This window comes from Talpa europaea (genome assembly GCF_964194135.1).
Source record: "Talpa europaea genome assembly, chromosome: 9".
In the NCBI taxonomy this organism is placed as follows: Eukaryota; Metazoa; Chordata; class Mammalia; order Eulipotyphla; family Talpidae; genus Talpa; species Talpa europaea.
This window is the reverse complement of record NC_140076.1, coordinates 59910335-59930639: the sequence shown is the minus strand read 5'-3', so window position 1 is coordinate 59930639 and position 20305 is coordinate 59910335. Positions and strand designations below refer to the sequence as shown.

Sequence of the window (20305 nt, the reverse complement as noted above, 5' to 3'; positions counted from 1 at the left end):
CTAGAATCTGGCTGTTGTCGGTGACCTATACCAAGTTAGACACAACTTTGCCGAGTTTAAACAAACTTGAAATTTCTTGCCTTCCTGTAACCATAAAATGAGTGAGGTTTAGTTTCCATTTAGTCTGCGGCTGTTTGCTGGATATCCTACTAGAGTTATTTGCATTTTTTCCTTCTTTCCTCATATACTCTTAAGGCTTTAGTTCCCGCCATAGATATTACCTAACATCATGGAATTGTAGTTATTTTCCAGCTCTGCTTTGTGGGACATAGTTTAGGTTTTAATAAGTATGAGTCACAGGTTTAGATGGCCAATTCCTCGCTTAACCTTACCACCAGCATGGTTTCCGAAATGTGCAGGATGATCCATGGGGAAGGCAGGAAGATGACCTAAGTTTGCTTTTTAGTTTTAACTAGCCTCTCACAAAGTTTCAATTATATATATATATAAATGAATATGACAATATGGTAGTATGTGTTTATAATTATAATGAATAAATTGAGGTAAATGTGGTGAACATATTTTTACTGATGGGAATGTATGTTTAAAAAGGTTGAAGACCATAATCTATTCTGTTACCAGAATTACCTTTTTAAATGGAAATCTGGACTCAATATTTCCCTACTTAAAAGCCTTTAATGACTTCCTGTTGCCTACAGGATAAAGACCAGTCTACTTAGCATTATTTACAAGGACTTTGCAAAGTAGTCTGCCTAAACCAGTGCTTCTCAAACTATCAGTGATAAAAGATGAGGGTCATCTCTCCCTCCTTTCACCTCTCCCCCACACTCCCACCTTTTAGGAGTAATATTTTCCTACAGTAAATTACCGGGAAAATGAAATTATGAAAAATCAATACAAAATATAAGTTCAGATTTTTTAAATTGCTAAATTTAATAGATGTACATTATTCTGCCACTATGCAATAAGTTTCCTAAATGCTATTCCAATGTCTGTCTTTACCTCTTTGTGGACCATGCATCAATTCACACTGACCAGGATACTGGTCTAAATGACATTTTTACCCTTTCTGCTACTTCCAGAGACCTCCTATTAGGTCATTTAGAGATCAACTATTCTTTTTTTTTTTTTTTTTTTTTTTGAGATCAACTATTCTTACAGGAAGTCATGCACTTTTATTTGCACTGAATGCCTCAGTTTCCAGATTGTGATGTCTATGCCAGCAGTGCCAGGATCACTGAGGAACTAGTTGGAAGTGCAGATTCTCTGGTTTGCCTCAGCCCAGCCATTCGTGTTTTAACAAGCACTCTGGGTGATTTAGATACATGTTAAAATTTGAGAATCACTGACCTAGGGTAACTCTGTATGTCATTCAGATTGGAACATATTTGAGAGTGAAATGGAGCCCTGCCTCCTGCCAGTAGGGGATCTGAAATTTGAGACTATCTTCGCCCAATGAGGACATAGAATCACTTTACTTTTACACCCCATTTTTTTCCTTTTCCAATAGAGGTTTCTGATGTGGTCACATTCCCATATTCCAAACTTCCTTTGGTGGGATTAGTCACTCTCCCTTTATGTTTTCTCTTAGCACATGGTATACACACTTGCTGTTATTGTATGTATATGCCTTATAATTATTCTATTGTGTTGTCATCTTGATATTTGTCTTGTTCTCTCACTAAAACCATCTTAACTATTATATTTTTGTCCCTTTCATTCTTCAAGTTATAAAATTAATCTTAAACTAAAGTTCAAACAGCACTAAAATTTGTAAGTAAAAGTACAATTTTTTCTCTCTCCATCCCTGCTTCTACTTTCTGGAAGGAATCTCTGTTATTAATTTGACTATTCTTCTAAACCTGGAGAGTCACCAAATATGTATATTTATTTCTTACAGAAATGAAAAATGCACATATCCTGGAGTTTCATGTTTTTCTTATTCAGTTATGTATGTGAGATTATGTCGCTGTATGTTAGGTAATGTCCCTGCTTTAATACAAAGCATTGAATTGTCAAAGATTGTCATGTGAGTGAGAGATCTCACCTAGCACCAAAGCTTGCTCTTGATTCAGCCAACCTTGCCCTATAAATCCATATGCTCTTAGATTATTTACAAAATGTAATCAACAGATCAGATATTTTATGACATGTTAAAATGAGAGACTCTGTTATCTATTAAAAATTTAGTTTGTTTGCAAGGAAGTCTGTTGATACATTCAGAATCCCTCACTGAGGAGTGAGCTACAGCCTTGCTCTTAACCATTTTTCCATTCCCCTTTCAACACATTCAGATTGCTTTAGAGGGTTTAATTTTTCCAAGAGTCGTATTATTTAAAACAGAGCAGTTAATGTACTTGTATACATATCTGTGTGTTCTTTTACAAACACTTCTTTAGGAGTGATACTAAGAAATAGATATTCCAGGTAAAAGGATGTAAATTTAATTATATTGATTAAATTTACTCTCCAACTTAAAGTGCTAAGTTACTCTCCAAAAGGATTATGCACATTTATAGTCCAATCTGTTTTTTTTCATGACATCTAGAGTACAGGCTTTTTTTTTTTTTTAAGATTTATTATATATACAAGAACTAGGGTGTAGGCCACAGGTGCGGGGGAGGGGGTGAGAGGATTCACCAGAGACAGAGTAGGGAGCAGAACAGGAGGATCTACTGAAATTCACTGCTGAGGGAGCAGAGGGCAAGACAGGAGAGGTCTGCTGTGCCATATGGGTTAGCTCCCTGGCCAGGGATGGAACTCATGCTGTGATGGCTGGGGATAGCTTGATAGCACTGAGACTTTAACCCCCGAGCCACCAGCCACCAGGGAGGCCCTGGATTACAGGCCATTACTAATTTAAGAAAAAAATGCCAACCTGACAGTAAAAGATAGTATCTCACAGTTTCAGTGTACATTTTGTGATTTAGTGAGGTTGATCTATCAGTGACCACAAAGCTGCCACTGTGGATTCATTTGAACTGTGTGCTACAATAGAAAAGGATAGTGCCATTGTATCTGCCCTTTTTTCAGTTCCTGTCAATGGGTAGTTGTAAAGGTTGCAGAGTTGGGGTGCTGAACACATTGGAAATGTTTCTGTGATGCTCTATTCAGCATTACTTTTGGTAGCTCTCATTAAATCCAATACATGTTTGGATAGAAAACATGGACCTTTTATTGATGCCAATGGAATTCCTTACTGATTTGTAATATGCTTTCATGCTTAATGACCTTGCTTTAGAATATTAAAACCTTATTCAGCCACTGTATCCAGTGTTGATGTGAGAAAATTTTGACTGAATAGTACTCATTTTTTTGAGGGCTTGTTATAGCAGTGTGCTGTTTGTAAGTAAATATGACTACTGTGAAAGTACCATTTCAGTCATAGGAAAGGGTGTTGCTAGCTTTTTGAATTTTGAATACATTGCAATTTAGGTTAATTTTATGCTAGATAACCAGTGATATGCTCAAATTAATGGAAATTTTATGGAACAACATTATCCATAGAAAATGTCACATTTCATGTTTACCTTTTGGAGACTCTCAGATGACTAGTAAGAAAGAGTCTGGGATGATTTGTGTAGCTTGGGATTTTTTTTTACTAATTTCTCTAAAATCTTGATCCTTTTATCTGAATTTTTTTTCCAGTTTAAGGTCCTTATTCATTTATTTATTTTTTAAAAAGATTTTATTTATTTTTTGCAAAGAAGAACTGGGGTACAGGTCAGAGGTGCAGGTGGGTGAGAGGATTCACCAGAGATGGAGTGGGGAGCAAAACAGGCAGATTTACTGCTGAGGGGGAGCAACAGGTGAGACAGGAGAGGTCTGCTGTGCCATATGGGTTATCTCCCTGGCTGGGTTTTGAACTCAGACCTTTGTTGTGGGCCTTTGCAATGGTAGTGCTGAGACTTAACCCCTAGACCCCCAGGGAGGTCCCCAGGTCCTTTAAAAAAAAATCAGCTTTATTAGCTACATACAATAAAATGTAATGATTTAAGTTAATACGTAATTGAATGGATTTCCACAAATGTATACATCTGAGTAAATACTACCCGTTTTGAATCTTAGAACGCATTTCCATCACCCCCAAACTCCCTTAAACCTTTTCCCATCAGCAGCCTTCCACCCTGCCCAGGCAAATTATTGTATATAAACTGAACATCATGTTAATGCATTGTACAGTTTATATCCCTTTTGCCTGTATCATTAACTTTTTCCTTTTTATTTCTAAGTATTCTGTTTATATATTATAGTTGGTTTATCCCTTCATTTGTTATTAGACCTTTGGGTTTTTCTAGTTTCGGACTTATAATGAAAGTGCAGTGAAACTCAAACCATGGGGACACTTTAAAAAAAACTGCAGGGAACATTCATGGAAGGTTTTTTATTTTTTTGTAGACAAATATTTTAATTTCTTTTGGGTAAATGCTTAGGAGTGGAAGTGCTGGGTTTTATGGGGAGTAAGAAATTTGCAAACAATTTTCCAAAGTGGTTGTGCATTTTACTTTCCTCCTCAGCAGTGTGTGAGTTTCAGTTACCTTGAATCTTTGTCAACACTCAGGATTGTCTGTCACTTTGCTTTCTAGTTTTAGCCTTCCTAAGGTGTCTAGTGGCACCACATTGTGGTTTTAATTTGAATTTCCTTGAGTGAAGTCTTTTGATGAAGATAATTTTGGGGACTTTCTCTAATTTTTCTACAGGTTTGTAGACATGTATATATTAATGGAAATTTACCTTTGTATTTTTCAGGTTTTTTTTTAGGGTTCTTTAAAAGTGATTGAAAAGAATAATTCAAAATGCCAGAAAATCCATCTACAGGTATCCTAGTTATGTACTTCTAGCCCTATATTAATGATTCAAAAATGGAATATAAGACGGGAATCTAACTTCTACTCTATCCTTCTTCCAACGAAGATAAAATGCAGGTCCTGCAAGTTCTTGATCGCCTGAAAAGTAAATTGCAAGAGAAGGGTGACACATCACAGAATGAGAAGCTGTCTATGTTTTATGAAACACTAAAGAGTCCCCTCTTCAACCAGATACTCACCCTTCAGCAGTCCATCAAGCAACTAAAGGGGCAGGTAAGTAACCCATTTGGGCTGTCCATGTTGAGAGATGCAAACGAGCAAAGAAAGGTAGGAGGCGTTCTCTCTAAATAATAAATGGACTGTATTGGGATTTGTGACCTGTGGGTAACAGTGACATTGGATAGTTGAAAAGTGTTGATAATAACTTTGTGTTTGGCTTTGGAATATGATTTTATCCTTATGTAAATATGTAAAGGTCAGATACTTTGAGAATTCTCAATATTTTCTTTAAAATTATAAGATAGCACTTAGCTTAAATAGATTTTCTTCATGAAGTCTTTTTTCTAGCAGGAAGTGATCATGCTATTGTAGTACATTTTGTATACTTTTTAATAATGTTCACAAGTATTTATCAAATAAATATCTATTATCTTGGATATTCTGATTAGAAAGTCCTTGGGAATAGTGAAGGTGCTGTTTTAATACTTATCTTTGTTTCCTCTACTATATAAAGAGAGTACCTTGTAGGTTCTAAATACATGGTTGTTATTACAGGACACAAAACACCTCTACTTAGTGACAGTTTTGTCTGTCCTCTATGTTGCTGTGTTTTGAGGTTTGGGATGGCAAATTAATTTTAAATCCTCTATTCTAGAAGCTAAATTTGGATGGTAGCTTTTCTTTGTTTTTTAAAGATTTATTGATTTATGCATACAAGAACTGGGGTACAGGCCAGAGGTGCTGGAGGTGAGAGGATTCACCAGAGACAGAGTGGGGAGCAGAACAGACAGATCCACTGAAATACACTGCTGAGGGGAGTAGCAGGCGAGACAAGAGAGGTCTGCTGCTCCATGTGGGTCACCTTGGCTGGCAGGGGATCAAACTCGTGCTGCAGTGGCTGGCAATAGCTTGAGAGCACTGTGTCTTTAACCCCTCTGCCATCAGGGAGACCCTGGATAGTAGCTCTTTTATAGATTCCACTTAAGTAGAATTTTAATTATAATTGGAGCTAATATAGCAGTTAAATGGAAATTACCAAATTTTGGAGAAAATGTTTCTTTTTCTGATAAGCCAAAATTCTGGCCCATGAATGTTTAAGGAGTGATTTTTAAAAAAGAGAGAAAACAAGAATTAAACTATACACATGTTTCTGTGAATTTCTTTATGTATATCAGTTTTCTGCATTCCCTGGTCATAGAATGAGTCCCATATAGCACAACAGTGAATGCTATTGGTGGCACTAGAAATTGGGAAAGATCACTATAAAGCTAGCATTTTCACTGGTCTAAGAGTGGACTTAACCAACCACTTCATCATAACTATCTTTTATATTTATATAGTTTTTATGTATATAAATGTTTTATCTTTTCAACTAAAACTTACCTCTAGATATGTTTTCAGAGAATCTGTGATTGTTGATTTATCTCTATGAAGCCCTGTTGACATTTATTCTTGATGTTACGATTATTCCATTGTTGGCCTATCTATTAGCCAATGATACATTAAAGTTAACCTGTTTTCCTTTCCCCCAAATTATGAGATTCTCCCCCTTTTTACTAAGTGGTTCTGTGATTCATTGGTACTAATTGTGGGCTAGTAACTTACCCACATATGTCTCAGTTTTCATGTTTATAAAATAGAGTAATGATCTTATAGGGTTGTGGTTAGAAATATATGAAATAATATGTCAGAGTTTTGTTATAGTACTTGGCTCATAGTAGCAAGTCCTCAGTAAATCCTCTTATTTTTGTAATACTCTGCTTATGAATCTTGTGACTTTCCACAGGTCTGTACAGTATAGATCAATACAAAAGGGTTCAGTGTCTTATACACCTGTTTATAGGACTGGATATATCTGTGCATTTAGTGTAATAAGCTGTCATATATGCTATGAAATTGAGGTAATGGTGGAAGGCAAGAAACAACAAATTTTAAGCTATCAAACATTTCTTGTAATACTAAATAAAATGTATGGCCTTTAAAACACACTGATGCATATATCTGTACCTTCTTTTACATGTATATAGGTAATGTGCAAAGTACATGTGGTGGGCAAAATATATTTAATAAAAATATTTTTTATAGGTTTCTGTTCATAAGTCTCTATTTTTTTTTTTTCAATCTCCAACAGCTCAGCCACATACCCTCAGATTGTGCAGCCAACTTTGATTTTTCCAGGAAAGGTTTATTAGTGTTCACGGATAGTGCCATAAGTAGTAGGAATGCCCAAAGGTCCTCTGTAACTGGGTTATTTCCTTGGGACTCTAAGTCAGGAAATGAAGACTTTAACTCAATCATTCAACAAATGGCTCAGGTAAAGTTATGTCTTGTCAAGAGAGTATTTTAGCTTTTTTTCCTCTTCTTATGTGTTTAAAAAAAAGAAACCTCCATAAACTCTTTTTTATTGCCTTAAAATTACTCATTATATTTTTCCTGCTTGTGCTTTTTCTTCTTCTTCTTCTTATTGTTATTATTATAAGGAATGGATACCATTTCCTAACTACTGTGTTGGAAACATATTGGCTTAAAATTATATAAGGAAAGTATCCATGTGTGTGTTGAGGGGTTTTTAGGCAGTAACTCCAATTTGACACATTTCTACTCTTCTAAGGAAAGAGAGTCTTAAGGTTTTGATCATGGGAGGAAAATTTACATGTCTACCTGAAGTGATAAAACTCCTTTGAAAATATTTTAAATTTTGTATCAAAGCAATTAATTGGCATTAAAACTATGTAATTTGGAAAATCTAGGGAAGTATGTGAAATATTAATCTAGTTTTATCCTAGTACCTGTTAAAAATTAAATAATAGTTGAATTTTTGGATATGTTAGTTGTGTATTTGTTCACCTCAACCGCTAATAAGGTGTCTTTAAAAATGAAACTTGAATTTGAAAGTTAAAAAAATCTGCTTAACAATAAAAAATAGTAAATAAATAAATTTAAAAGTCTGTTTAAGGTCTGATAGTTAAATACTGTTCTATACCTAATTTGTTTTTTCACTTTATAGTTCTGTTTCTTTTATTTGACTAATAGTTATTGTTATGTGATGCTTTAATTTATGAAGTTCTCATGTTATAAATGTAACTATTTACTAACAGTAAAATGACTAATAGTTATTGTTATGTGATGCTTTAATTTATGAAGTTCTCATGTTATAAATGTAACTATTTACTAACAGTAAAATACTTGTTTATCACCTATAGCACCCATTTGAAATGGTGCCCTTTCCATAATCTTTTGATTTAACCTAATACATGCAATATTCATCACTGTAGAATTAAAAATAGAACCCTAAAACATGCCACTGGTTCTGAGTTAATGCTAAACACTACCAGATATTTGATGTATCTTATTTGCTTTCTCATATAAAGCTATATTTTTGCTATAAGAGAATTCAGGGAAAGTCAGTATAAAAAAATAATTTAGAACTTACTTTTGGAAAGAACATTTTCTCACAAGTTTCATCCAGCTTGGGAATCAGCTTACAGTGTGAATGAAGTATGAAATACCTCTCTGATTCCTGGAGTTTACAGAACACTGCATAGTCCCTCTTATTTTCTACTGAAAATAATCAAGTGAGAGGATTTCCTGAAATAATTTATTATTGAAGTGCTGCATTTGTTTAGCTCTGTTGAAATGACTGAGGAGAAGCTGTTTTTGTGCTAGTCACAAAATAGCAATTTCATTTCCTTGGAAAGCATAAATTGGGTAAATGTACTTCATTGATTTTTTTTTTTAATCCCTCTTCATTAGGGCCGGCAGATTGAATATATAGACATAGAACGGCCTTTAACTGGAGGCCTTGGATTCAGTGTGGTCGCCCTTAGAAGTCAAAATCTGGGAGAGGTCGATATCTTCGTGAAGGAGGTACAGCCAGGGAGTATAGCAGACAGGTGAGGAAGATGCCCATTTTGTGTTTTGCTATTTTTTTTTCTGACAGTCTGCAAACACTGTTGTAAAAATATTAAGAAACTAGGTATAAAAACTAACAGTGGTAGCTAACACTTTCCCTCTTTCGGTATAATTGCTAAGGCTTTTGCAAATATTCCTTCATGTAGGTTGTGGCAGCAGTTACTCCATTATATAGACAAGAAAGCTAAAGTTCAGAAAGGTTCATGATTTCCCTTTAATCGCAGAGCTATTAATGCTGGAACCGTGTTATGATTCCAAGATTGTCTCACTGCAAAGCCAGTACTCTTTTTACTCTACCTCTTTCTCTCACAAGTGAACATGTTATTTTATTTACAGTCTGATCAGTAGGATGGGGATATTGAGATTCCCACTCTGCATACAATGTTGTTTATTAATTTCAGATTTAATGACTTTTTGGTTGTCATGATCACATGACATTATTACTTCACTTATTGTCAATTAAAAGCCCCCCTCATGGGCCTCCCCTGGTGGCGCAGTGGTTGAGCGCTGGGCTGCAAAGCTGCCCACAGCCTCTGCAGCGCTGGTTCTATCCCCGGCCACCGGCAAGGGTCCCATATGGCACGCAGAACCTCTCCTGCCATGCCTGCTGCTCCCCTCAGCAGTGTATTTCTTCAGTCTGCCTGTTCTGTTCCCCGCTCTGGCTCTGGTGAATTCTCTCACCCTCCTGCGCTTCTGACTGTACCCAGTGCTTGTATAAATAAATAGATCTTTAAAAATTAATAAATAAAAGCCCCCCTCAAGTTTAATCCCTCCTCCATATGGCCTGTCTATCTTTACTTTTTAAATTTATTTATTTATGCATACAAGAACTGGGGTGTAGACCAGAGGTACGGGGTGGGGGGGGGTGAGAAGGTTCACCAGAGAGAGTGGGGAGCAGAACAGGCAGATCTACTGAAATACACTGCTGAGGGGAGCAGCGGGTGAGACAGGAGAGGTCTGCTGTGCCATGTGGGTTAGCTCCCTGGTGGGTCTGGCATCTAACTCATGCAGCAGTGGCTGGCGATAGCTTGATAGCACTGTCTTAACCCCTGCTCCACAAGAAAGGCCCCTGTATCTTTATTTTTTGATGGTATGTGCCAGCCTTATATTTCGTCTTTTTGATTTGAGGTCTTTGATTTTATTATTCATTTAATAAGCATACTATTCGTTACATTGCTATTGCATGTTAGACTAATACCAACAGTGGCAGTACTACTCCAGAGAATCTCAGCCAATAATATATTTTTGAATTCACATTTTAGCTTTGTAGGGGAATCAATTTGAGTTCCCTCAATAACAGATTTTCATGACTTTGCATCTTTTTCTTTCCATCTAACAAATTTCCTCTAGTATGTTCTAAGAAACTGTAGCAGTAGTCAGAAAGATTTGACAAGCTCTGTTCTCTTCTTGGAGATTGGATGTACATAGTTAAGATAATCATATAATTTACTGTCCATGTTGAGATAGTTTTGGGTGTGCATTTGATAGATTGATTTCCAAAAATGGAAAATTTGAGTGTGTGTAAATTCTGGATGAACTTAGGCAAAATGAGTTACATCGGGGTTGAAAAGATTCATGAGTAACTAATTTGCTTGGGATTAATTAAGAAATTTCCCTAAGTGAACAAACTGTGAATAGGAATTTAGATGAGGAACTTAGAGAAAGGACAATGGAGATGAAAAAATGGAAGTGAGTCCTGAACCATTGTCCTGTACTGGTTACATTTATAGGTAAACATTTCTTTAGGACTAGAGAAAACTTGATTATCACTTTCTCAACTTAAAAAATGTTTCAAAATTTCTAAAGTCATTATGAAAGTAATATATGCATTTAGTAGAAAATTATAAAATGTAGAAATAAACCCCCCAAAATAAAAAGACCCCCATAAAACCACTTGGACTTTGACAACCCTGAGATAACTAGAACATACATTAGAATGTTTTCTTTATGTAAAACCTTGATTATAGAATATATACAATTTTATGCATTATTCTTATCTTTAGTATAATATAAGCCTTTCCAACAACTAATAAAAAGATGTATAAGTAGAATTTTACATTTTTTTATTATTTTACATTTTTTTATTATTAAATTTATTTTTTTCCATTGTTGTTAGCTTTTGGACAGTATTTGATTTTTCCACTCAGGTGTAGTCCCTGTAGTTCTCCCACCACCACAGTACCCATGAACCATCATCACAGTCCCTTGTGCTCTTCCCTTCTGTATGTCTCAGATCTATAGTCAGCTTCAAGCAGCATCTTAAATACTACATGTTCTATTGTGAGAGATACCCACAATTTGGGCATTAAAGTTGAAATATCTAACCTGCTAGTTCCAAAGGAGTATCTAAAACATGAATCTCTGTCCTCAGAAAACTTCAGCTCTAATAAGGTAGTATTTAGTTAGTTCTGCTTACTTAGTTAAATGAATATTTATTGAGTGATAATTGAGGCCTTAGATATCATGATAATAAGGTAAGTCAGAGAGACACAGCTAGATGCTGGAGGATGGATTGAATTTGAGCAGAGTGGAAGGGCATCAGAGATGGAGGAAGCTATATACACAAGAAGAGAAATGGCAGGTACCTTGGAAGGGCAAAGAGGAGACCAGGGTATTTGGAAAAGGGGGAGGAAGCCAAGTTGGAAGGATCTTTTGAGCTAAAGTTAGAGGCTTTTGGCCGCCAACCAAGTTGAATGAGTTAAGTGAGCCCCAGAAATTGGAAGTTACCAAATTGTGTTTCATGACAAAGTTTTGCTGATCTGTTATGAATTGTGAAAAATCAGGGCAATATAATATGGAATTTTCACTATTCTAAATTTATGAATTCTCTCTTCTGAAATAAATCCTTTTCTCAGGGAGACTTTGTGTTTCGAAGGTTAATTTTTTTTTTTTTTTTTTTTTTTCCTGAAACAGTCCTGCCAGGCATTTGTTTCCTTTGGTTCTCTCTTGATTGGTCAATAATGATAGGCAATCATTATACATTTTTGAGTTGTAAAATGTCAACATAAAGATTACTTAGAAACAAAATAAGCCTTGGGGAATTTTCAATTAGTTTTTAGGTATTAGATAAGTATCTAATGGAAGGAGGTGGTGGGTAGATGCAAAAGAGATAAAGAAGGAGGGGAAAAGAATTATGATAATGGAGAACCAGGAGTGGTTTAGGAGATAATAAGTAAGATACAGCAAGTCCTAGAATCTCATTAGGTTACACTAACTTAAGAAGTTAGAATATGCTTTAGTCAGACTAATTAGATAAAATAGACTATTTAGCTAAGCTTGTCCACACTTTAATTCCTTCAATGTTAAATTTAACTAAAGACTTTAAAAGTTGATTGCAAAGATTAAGTGAGATAATGCTTATAAAGCATTAGTACTTAGCCCATAGTAAGTGCTCAGTAAATATTAACTTTAATAGTTTTTTTTCCTTAAGAAATTTTGCTAATTTCTTGAAAAAAATAAATAAAAGTCCTCATCCTTGATTACCAGTGGGAAGATTGGTGATTAAGGCAGAAAAAAGGCTTAAATACAGGTTTACAAATAATCTTAATGGATTTTAAGGAGAGTTGGGCCTCTGTTGACAATAGTTGTAGAGGTGAAGGGTGAGGAAATAGGACAAATCTGCTAGGAGGAGGTTACTGATGAATTTGAGAATATAGTTACCCCAGTGTGGTATATGTTGAAGTCAGATTGGAAAGGGTTCAAGAGTATATATGGGTCTGTGCAGTAATGAACTTGCAAAAATTTGCCAATGGAGCCCTATATGTTGTTACTGCTTTCTAGTCAAATGACTGTGTGTGTATGAGTGTGTCTACTCCTCCATTGGTTAATTAGTTAATAAGTGCTTTGATGGTAAGCACTCTGAAGAGCTCTGCTAAATAATTAATTTGAATACATGTACTAAGTAAAGAGTATAAAGAGTACCTAAAGAAATAAACTGCTTACCTTGAATAATAGATTTTTAAAAATACTATATCATTTATAACAAAATTTTCTTATTTGATCAAGGGATCAAAGGTTAAAGGAAAATGACCAAATATTGGCTATTAATCACACGCCACTGGATCAGAATATTTCCCATCAGCAAGCGATTGCACTGTTACAACAGACCACTGGATCTTTGCGTCTGGTTGTGGCAAGGGAACCAGTCCGCACCAAAAGTAGTACTTCTACTAGCCTAACTGATACAAGTGTGCCTGAAACTGTGAGTTGTAATCTTGGGGAGATGCTTAATTTTGAATTATACCACTGATTTTAAGAGGTATAAAGACAGAAGGTGTCATTTTACTTGCCAGTTTAAGAAAGATAATCATATCTTCAAATGAGCATTAACATTTTAAGTAAGTTTTTTCAGAAATAACTCATGGAGGTTCTATTTTTTTTTTCCTGGTCTTTCTAATGTCCTGTGGGTCTCCTTATTTAAGATTATTTTTTAATATGGAAGGCAAATTGAAGTATTAGGTGTAATTTATTTAGTGATGGGGAGAATTTTGTGTTCCTTGGTAATGTAGCCAGTTAATTAATTAAGCTGAGACTTTTCATTAGAGATTTACTGTTGAATATCTTAAGTAAGATTTGGTTACTTCAAAAACATTTTTATAAATGATATTGGGTGTTTATGAATAGATTGTTAATGCTGCAAATTATAAAAGTTTTTATAAGTAAGAATACCATATTGAACAATTTAAAATGATGAAAATACATATCTCTTTTGGGAATCTTTAAACTTGCTTTGTAACATTTTAAAAGATTTTGGCTTACATCTTCAGAACATAAGCTAATAAATCTTATTTTCTTATAACACTAAGTGCTAGCTGATTTATTTAATTTTTATTCATTGGGACAAAAGAAAAAATAGACTGACTATAGTACAAGGTCACAGCACAAATTGATGCATAGACATTTTCCTTGTAGTAATCAGTAATATTTATACAGCACAGTTTCTATAATATGTAGAATGAACAAAGTGGGAAATTGCTTGGCACAGTAGTTCAGGACGAGGACACTGGAGTCAGGTGAAGGTGGGTTCAAATCTAGTTCCTTGCCTTTCCAGCTGTGTCACAGCAGGCAGGTTCCTTGACTTCTTCATGCCTCAGTTTCTTCATCTATTGGAACAAATAACAGTGTGTGCCTCACAGAGATGTTGTGAGCATTAAGTGAGAATACTCATGAAGAATAAAGTACCATGCCTCGTGCAGAGTTAACACTCCATGAATATTAGCTGCTATGACCAATTCGGGCATATTTTAGCATATGTTGCTATAGATGCTATCTATCGTCCCAGATATGAATTGATTAAATATTCCCAATATTTAACATGTAATATTTATACATTGCATAATGACTTTCCAATTTATTCTAAAGTAGGTATGCCCTAATGATACTGAGAGGGAGAATTTTGTTCTGCAGTTGAGTTATAATATGAAGGTTCAGTTTGTTATCTGTTAATTTAGAAATTTTACTGTATTGCAAGGTTAAGAATCTGGGTGTTTTACTAACATTAACACTTTCTTACCACTGATCTGTAGGTCCATTGGGGTCATATTGAAGATGTTGAGCTTATTAATGATGGCTCTGGATTAGGTTTTGGAATAGTTGGAGGAAGATCAAGTGGTGTGGTTGTGAGGACTGTAGTTCCTGGAGGATTAGCAGATCGAGTAAGTTGACCTTTGTTTTCACTTTGGTAGTATGTAATTTAATTTCTATGGCCTGAAATTTAATTTTCCAACATGGGTTACTAGCATATAGATTCTATAACTAGAATTTAAATATAGCTAAAAATGTTTTTTCCCCGATAAATGTTAATATTCACTTACTTTACTTTAAACAATTCCTAACTGAACATTACTCATTTTCTTATTTTTTTTTGTCTGTGACTAATAGTCTTTTTGATTCCATCAGAGGGTGATATTGTTTTCACTGCAAAGTCATTAATGGGTACTGCATTTTGAATTATCTGTATTATTCTCTTCTGGTATATCTTTCAAGGACTTAATGTTAAAAATCAGAAGGTACAATGAATATAGACATTTGTCTCAATGATGTATGTGGTAAATTTCACTTGAATCACAATTTCTAACGTAAATCAAATGACTACACTTCATTATGTAGCAGTGTTTAAACTGAAAGGGAGGGTTCTTAAAGCAAGCAACTGTTTCTGCTTAGTTTTGCATTGAATATTATTGTATTTAGAGTTTTTTTTTCTATTTTACAACCCTTTAATATAATCTACTATCCAGTTAATATTCAGAATTTCCTGTCTTTTGTTTTTGTGTTTAAACATCCTTGTTTATTTTTTCACAGTGTAAGATTTCTTCACTCAGATGCAGTCACCATAGTTTTCCCACCACCAAAATGACCACCGTCCTCTACCACATTCTATTACACTGTCTGCTCCATTTAGTTTTTAGAAAGTATTTTAAAAATTTGCTTATGAAGTTACTTAATAATAAGCCTTTATTATATAGATTGTCTATGATAATCAGGATAATATGTAAATTTTACTGATTAATGTCCACTTACATATAAATTTGTCCCTTCTAATAAACACAAGGATAAATGAACTTGCTGCGCACATGCAGCATTGAGAAAAGTTCCTTAGTTACCTATTTCTAATCAAGACTGCTCCACCTTGTACAAATTGTGGCACTACTAATATCCCAACTGTCCTGTCAGCACCTAACTATATTTATTTAGAAAAGCGACTCTCAGAGTTTGGTCTATGGGTCTCTCTGTGGGTCCCTGAGACTCTGGCATGGGGGCTGTGTGGTCAAAACAACTTTGGTAGTTATACTAAGATGTGACTAGCCCTTTGCCATGTTTACATTTGCACTGATGATGCAAAAGCAGTGGTGGCGTACCACTGCTGGCTTCTTATTGTGAGACAGAGCTATGGCATCCAGCTCTACTAGCAGCCATTGCATTCTTCTCTGCCATGTGTTTGAAAAAACGAAAGAAAGAAAGAAATGCCAGTGTCACTTAAGAAATTGCAGTAAAATTTATTAATACTAAAATTAGTGTTGTCGATCTTGAAACCTACCCCTTTTTTGTAATGTGTGATGAAATTGGACATGCTATGCTGCAGTTCTTCTATATATTGATTTATGGTGATTGTCTTGAGGAAAAGCATTTGTGAGACAAACTAACCATTTTTTATATGGAACAGCTTTTAAATAAGTTTTTTTCTCAAGATATAATTAATATCACTTCTTTCAGGTGTACAACTTAATAATTCTATATTTATATATATTGCAAAATGATACCCATAATCTAGTTAAAATCCATTCCCACAAATAGTTACACATTTCTTTTTCCTTGTGATGAAAACTTTTAACATCTACTTTCTGAGGACCTTTCAAGTATACTTGAAATAATATTAACTATAGTCACCTTGTTGTATATTTCATCCCCAGGGCTTTATTTTTAAACTGTCACCAATTTTATCTACTCTCCACCTTATCTCTGGCAGCCACCAGTCTGGAACAGCTTTTTTATTTTTGAAAGACTAGCCAACGGAAAATTATGGTTTTCAGGCTTTGGCACTTGACAGATATTTCCTTGAAAATGAGTGAAGTAAGTCTGTTACTTCAATGAAAACAACTGACAGCATTTGTTGGTGACAAAATTTGAGATTTCAAGCAAAAGTTAGAATGTTGGAAAATTTGTGTTTTACTAGCAGCCTGAAATCTTCCAATATTTAAAGACTTCTGATTAGATTGTTGGTGATATTAATCAATATAATTATTTGGGTATTATTTCATGAAATATGTCAACATTTGGAAGATCTGCTTAACTCTGTGAATCAGTATTTTCTGAAGACCAATGTGTCAAATGACAAAATAGGTAAAAGATCCATTTAGAATTTAAGATTGATTAATACATTGTAATGAAACAATATTTGAAAATTTGTTGATCAAGTTACAGATTTCACATTGAAGCTGATCTTTAATAAATCACCACTTGTCAAGTTTTGGTGTATTAACAAACAGAAATAGACCAACTGGGCTGTTAAACTGCTTCTCCATTTTCCAACTACATATATCTGATCAATGCCAGATTTTCTTTATATGCTTCAACCAAAATAACATTTCTGCAACATATTGAATGCTGAAGTGGATATGAAAATCCAACTGTCTTCTTTGAAACCAGACATTCGTGAGATTTGCAAAAATATTTTAAATACTACCCTTCTCACTACTTATTGTTTTAAAAATGTAACTTTTAAAAATAAAAACCATGTATGTCAATGTATTAAAATATTTATTATCAATATATTAAACATTTTTAATTTCTCAGTGCTATTTTTTAGTAGATATTGATAGAACCACATAAATAAAAGCTATTTGAGAGTCTCAGTAATTTTTGAGATTCTCAGTAATTTTTGAGGTGTAATTGACATAAATTGCATATATATATATATATAAAACATCCAATTGGATAATTTTGATGATTTATCTCTAAGTATGAAATCTATAGGGCAGGCCTGCAGGTTAGGAACTCAGGCAAGAGTTGATATTACAGTGGGTACTAGACATCTTGTAGGGCAATTTAGCAGGATTTCTATTACAGTCTAATGCAGAATTCTTCTTTTCCAGGAAATCTCAGTTTTTGTTCTTAAAGTTTTCAACTGATTAGATGAAGCCCACCCACTTTGTTAAGGGTAAAGTTCTTAAAGTCAACTGATTCTTAGATAACACACACACATCTACAAAATACCGTCACAATAATATTGAAAGCTACTCTTTGACAAAACAACTGGACATGATAGCCTATCAAGGTCACTCATAAAATTTAAGTGTCATATGGTCTGTCACTGTAGTCAAATAACAAACATCCATCACCAACAAACTTCCTGTGCCTCTGTGTAATCTTCATTTCTCCATCCTCAATAATTTTTAAGTGTCCAAGGATTTTGAGACCAAAGAGGTTGAGAATGGTCATTTTATGGATCTTCAAAATATATATGTGGCACAAAACAAATAATATTCTTTAAGGTTTTTTTGAAAATTTTTGTAACCTGGAAAAGAAAGAAGTACTATGGAGTATTTTGATATCTTTTTTCACCCCCACTGCTTAGCAATTTTCATAGGCTTGTTTGCTAGAGTGGCATTTTTCATGGTGCAAAGTGGAGTACTGTAAAAAACAAAGGGCCCAATAAATGTAGAAAATACTAAGTTTAAACAAATTCAAATTGGTTTCTGTACTCTAAGAAATTTTTGAGTTTTTAATATTCTAATGTTCATTGTGAATTTTCACAAGGAGAATATGATGCTCAGAGTTTCTCAAATAAGCCCCTTTGAGGCACTGTTGGAAAAACCCAGGTCTGATTTTCACTCTTTATTAGAAGGGATTGTCACTATTTCATATCATCAAGGAGAAGAGTTAGGGATATGTTTATCAAGTCATTGTGAAGGAGCAAATGTTTTTATCAAACATTCTTATTTACCTAATACATATTATTCTCATATACTTCTTAAAACACCCATATGGAAACTATTAAGAAATTGTCTAAGGCTCCACAGCTGAGGAGCATGAAGCATGAAGGCTGCATGACAGCATGAAGGCTGCATCCGTTTGACACCGAAGCCTGTGTTTTACTGCTAAGATCTATTTATCCATAGTTGATCCTAATGTTTTCCTCTTCCTGACATGCACCTGACCAGAGTGGGTCAGGTTATTGACTCTTTCCTGTAGCGAATGTGATGAGGCCTAGACCTAGGGATGGAGCAGTGTTCATTTCTCTCTTCCCTTCGTCTCCTCTAATGGCAAATAAAATCTCTTCAACCTTCTCTGTAACCCATTTGTCTCTTTCCATATTATGTCTGTCCCAATTTGTTTCTTTGTTTCAATGTTATGCTATAATTTGTGAAGTGACCTTAGCTGCTGTACCTGAAATACTGTAGTGTGTTAGTTTCCTATCCCTTTTCTCTCTGATCCTTTAGCTGGGATGACATTGTAGGAGCTGGGTTTTTCCCTAGCTGACCCTTCCCTGAATTAACTGACTCTCTGCATTGTTGCTAAGTCTTTACAAGTCATGACTCATGGAGCCTGATCATAGCTTGAAAAAAAAATGTAGAGGTACTACTGCTTTTAATTAAAATGTACTCATGCTTTGGATATTAATACTCACTGTTGACTATGGCATTGTTCATAGTAAGGGAATATAAATGGCATATGTCAATAGTATTCAGATATATCCAAACTTGAAGGTAAAGTGATCCTGATAGTCTGCTAAAGGGGTTAATTAATACTGCTTTTTTTTAAAAAAGAGTATAAAATTGTATAATATTGTTGTTTCCCTTTGTGCACTATGTGTAGTTAAAAGATGTGGTACAATTAAGGGGTGTGGCAACTGGGCTGAGGACACTGCAGCCTAAAGAGCTCTCAGAATTGCATGCATTGGAGAACTTGGAGTGAACAAAGTACTAGGTCAGAACTTTAATATATAGTTTAATAAAACTCACCATTCAGTGAAAGAAGAATTTATCCCATTTTGCTTAAGAGATCTGAGATTTAGCTCAGAGAAGTAACTGATCTTTGACTTGGTCAAACTGAAGCCAGGATTTGAACTTAGGTGTATCTGTTTCCAAAGCCCTTTCTTGTCCTGCTGTGTACTACCTTTAATGTTATAAAATAAATGAAATGGAAAATAACATTCTTAAAAAAAATTGATTATATAAGCTTTTTAGAAATATTCATTGAGCTGTGATTATAATGACAAATCAGCAATTATAACCAGAACCAATTCCAAAGCAAATTCTACCAGTAATCCTCATATACACTCCAAAATTCATGGTACCTGAAACATGCATCTTTTTTTTTTTTTTTATAGAGGCATGTTTTTATTTATTTATTATTTATTTGTTTGTTTTTTGTTTATACATGCACTGGGTACAGTCAGAAGCGCGGGAGGGTGAGAGAATTCACCAGAGCCAGAGCAGGGAGCAGAGCAGGCAGAAGGACCGAAGTACACTGCTGAGGGGAGCAGTGGGCGGCAGGAGAGGTCTGCGTGCCATGTGGGACCCTCCTCCGGTGGCCGGGGAGCAGCCGGGGATCGAACCGGCACCGCAGAGGCCGCGGGCAGCTTCGCAACCCAGCGCTCAACCGCTGCGCCACCGGGGAGGCCCAGAAACATGCATCTTTTGAGCATTCTGTTCAGCCTTGGCAAAATTTCAAAAAATTTCAGCAGTTAGATATGTTTTTGGTTTTGGGTATTTTGTTGTTGTTATTGATAATGGACAATGAAAAACTTTGTTCTGCCCAAGTCTCTTTCATATGGTTGGAGGAATTCTAGAGAAATTTGGCCCACTGGGTTATTGTATTGTCTCCAGAAAGTGATTATTACAAGGCAGCCTATTTTAGAGTTGTCGTTCATTATTGACATTTTATACAAGGCAATTATAACATGA

At 34.9% G+C, this 20305-nt stretch overlaps 1 protein-coding gene across 6 annotated transcripts in view; it reads left to right on the top strand.

Annotated features, from left to right (window-relative positions):
- Window positions 1–4757: 4757 nt before the first annotated feature.
- Window positions 4758–20305, top strand: part of PATJ (PATJ crumbs cell polarity complex component) — a gene marked incomplete at both ends in the record, with an annotated part of 267283 nt that continues 251735 nt past the window's right edge. For all 6 annotated transcript variants that reach the window (XM_084244370.1, XM_084244373.1, XM_084244372.1 and 3 more), the window contains 6 exons: window positions 4758–4779; window positions 4876–5042; window positions 7120–7302; window positions 8742–8881; window positions 12906–13101; window positions 14426–14554. In XM_084244370.1, the coding sequence (XP_084100496.1) occupies window positions 4758–4779; window positions 4876–5042; window positions 7120–7302; window positions 8742–8881; window positions 12906–13101; window positions 14426–14554 (837 nt within the window). The remainder of the gene's footprint in view (window positions 4780–4875; window positions 5043–7119; window positions 7303–8741; window positions 8882–12905; window positions 13102–14425; window positions 14555–20305) is intronic.